The sequence below is a fragment of the Eucalyptus grandis genome, chromosome 5, assembly GCF_016545825.1.
Source record: "Eucalyptus grandis isolate ANBG69807.140 chromosome 5, ASM1654582v1, whole genome shotgun sequence".
Lineage (NCBI taxonomy): Eukaryota > Viridiplantae > Streptophyta > Magnoliopsida > Myrtales > Myrtaceae > Eucalyptus > Eucalyptus grandis.
This window is the reverse complement of record NC_052616.1, coordinates 59,846,301-59,849,307: the sequence shown is the minus strand read 5'-3', so window position 1 is coordinate 59,849,307 and position 3,007 is coordinate 59,846,301. Positions and strand designations below refer to the sequence as shown.

General features: G+C 36.6%; 1 protein-coding gene across 1 annotated transcript; it reads right to left on the bottom strand.

Annotated features, from left to right (window-relative positions):
- Nucleotides 1-2,083: 2,083 nt before the first annotated feature.
- LOC104445630 (cysteine proteinase inhibitor 1) lies at nt 2,084-2,758 on the bottom strand. Its single transcript, XM_010059537.3, has one exon. The coding sequence runs from the start codon at nt 2,648-2,650 to the stop codon at nt 2,291-2,293; it is 360 nt and encodes a 119-aa protein (XP_010057839.2). The 5' UTR covers nt 2,651-2,758; the 3' UTR covers nt 2,084-2,290.
- Nucleotides 2,759-3,007: the final 249 nt, after the last annotated feature.

Genomic DNA, 3,007 nt, shown 5'->3' with positions numbered 1-3,007 from the left:
CGGTGCTTAACCATTTCCGATGAAAAATCACAATATTGCACGTGTAATCCATTTTTGAAAAGAGAAAATAAGAGAAGAAAAGTATTGGTGAGATTTTAAATTTCAAGAAAAATAATAAAAGGACCACTCTTGAGGTTATCCTAATGTGTAAACAAAGTTATCATGTACACGATGAGGATTTACAAACACAAATTTGAGTTCCAAAACATGCCAAACCCTAGCGTCAGACAAAGAACAATCAACAAGATGATTCGTCGAAACACTTACTAAATAGTATTTTTGAAGCACTTTCAATAGACCTATCTTCACTATAATGTTTGACTTAACGAGCTATGAGTAAAGTAATATTTATTAAGGTTAATACAATGATGAACTTCAAATTGGCACACTTGTGATAAATTTATCCAAAACTAATATATCCGTGGAAAATTTAACCTCCATTAATTTCCGTTTAATTTTACTGTTAAATAAACTCTAACTTGTGCCACGAAAATTGCATCCGTACTAATATTTGATCATATTATTATTATTATTATTATTATTAGGATTTTGTTAAAAAGTGCTTTCATGCACTATTTTTCTCGTGTTATGCATAATTGACGTTTTTAGACATCGAAATATTTTCTATTAATTATGCTTAGTATGTACTGTAGAGGCATCTATTAACAAAACCATTTTTATTATGTCTTCGGAGAAAATTTGTTCGAAGAATTGATCAATATTTACCACATGATACTCTAACTTCGTAAATTTTGTTTTCTTCTATATAATATAGTATTTTGAGTTTAGTGAAATTCATTAATTTCCACACTCCCATGTTCCATCCAACAACGATCGACAGGAAGGAGAAAAAAAAAAAGAGAAGAATTTTCGCCTAAAAAATGAAAAAAAAAAATCATGGGGATTACCAAACAAGTTTTTCCCCTCAATCATAAAACTAATTATAATCTATAGGAAAATCACTTAAAAAGTAATAAATCTATTGTAAAATTTAGTACTAAATATTTTTCATTTGCCAATTGAGTATTAAATTTTTTTTATATTTGTATCAATTCAGTTTATCTGACTAATTCTGACAAAAAATTGCCATAGGTCATCTTACGTAGCATGATTAATGCTAATAGGGGAAATTACTAAAAAAGTTCTAAACTTACTTTAATTGAGCTAATTCAATTATAATTTTTTTTAGCTAATTTAATCCAAAACATTTCACAATTGTGTTAATTGAATCAATTCGGCTAATTTTGGCCAATCGGACAACAGTAACACCTATCATCTAGTTGCATTGACGTGATAATTTTTTAATAATTTTTATTTTATTTTTCAATTTTTAATTATTTGTTTCCTTTTATTTTTATTTTTTTCTTTTCTTCTTCCTTTAGCTTCTTTTTCTCGCAATGGCTGGTGAGGGTTGCGGCTTTTGCTTGGCCTTGCCTAAATTTGGGTGAGGCTTGGGGCTTGTGGGTGAAGCCCAGCCTCCCCATGGCCTTGCCATGGCTGCCATTATTGGGTGAAGTTGTCTCACCCATGGCCCTTAGGCCTCAGTGACGAGGTTGGGTGAGGCCAGCAAGCCTCACCAAAGGCTCACCTAGCCATTGCTTGATAAGGAGTCCAAGGGAAAGGAAGATAAAAAGAAAAAGGAAAAAAAAATCGAAAAAAAAATGTTATTAAAAAATTGCTTCATTAATATTGGCTAGATTGATTCACATGTTAAAATTATAAAAAATTTTCGACTGAATTGAAAATAAAAAAAGTTCATGATTGAATTGATTTAATTATAATATAATTATGATTTTCTTTTGATAATTTACTCATGTTGATATGGATGATTGTTTAAAAGAAGATATATATTTTCTTTTTATCAGAAGTCGGCAAAAGTATCAAACTACTGGTCAAATCTACTGGTCCCACCGTCATCTGCGACGTTTCTAGACCATCCCCCATCCCAAATCAAAGATCAACAACAGATCTTTCTTCGTACGCAGATTTCTCTCCTCGGCTGACCTAATCTGATCCATCTTCGGAAGATTCTTGTACGTCGCGTCAAGCAAGATCAGACCCAGAAAAGCAAGAGCAGAACAAGGAAAGGAAAACGTAGGATCCCTCGAATTGCACCAAAGTTTTTAAACACAAACAGCCCATCAGATCAGACTGAAACTTTCCATCCCAAACGATACACAACCAGATCTCACTTCTATATATAGACTCTTGATTTATTCTCAAACTACTGAAACCGTAACATGACCGAGGATTACTAGTAATAATTCAGAAGTATGACGAAACGGACGACTCACGCCTTGCCCCGAACGGCCTTGAACGACGAGAGACGCCTGGAATGCTCCCACGACTTGTCCCAAACGACGGCCTCGAAGCTCTTCGTCTCGGCCCCGTCCTTGACCTCGATGACGAGCCTGTACTTCGTCCCGGAGACGACCTGCATCTCGCCCTTCACCACCTTCTCCAGCGCCAGCCCCGACTTGGCCTCGTCATTGCGCGTCTTGACGGCGAACTCGGCGATCTCCCTCACGTACGGGTCGCTCAGGTTCTTTATCGGCTTCCAACCCCCGAGCAGCCCCTCCGTGCGGGCGGCTCCGGCGGCCGAGACTTGGAGGAGGAGGAGGACGGCGGCGGCCAGAATGAGGAGTCTCATTTTCGGAGGTTCTCGGCTTCGGTTTTTGGTTTTTGGTTTTTGAAACTGTTTTCTTGGTGGGGGCTTCGAAATTCGGTGCTTATCTTGGAGGTTTTCTATGGGTGGTGGGCACGTGTGTTTTGTAGGTCTTGGAATTGCGAGGAAAAATGTTTATGAAATTTTTGACTTAATTCGATTTTTATGTTAGTTCTTTATCGGGAACCACGATGACCTAATTTAAAGTTATGGGAACATCGAATTCCTTCAAATACAAGCGAAGCCACACTTTCGGCGCAGCATCTTCCAATCGAGGATTTCTTTGGGCTTACTAATATAACCGTCTTTATTATATTGTGAGAATAAAAATTTATCATAAGT

Coding starts and splice junctions, on each gene's coding strand:
- LOC104445630 (XM_010059537.3), bottom strand. CDS start 2,650: ATGAGACTCCTCATTCTGGCCGCCGCCGTCCTCCTCCTCCTCCAAGTC.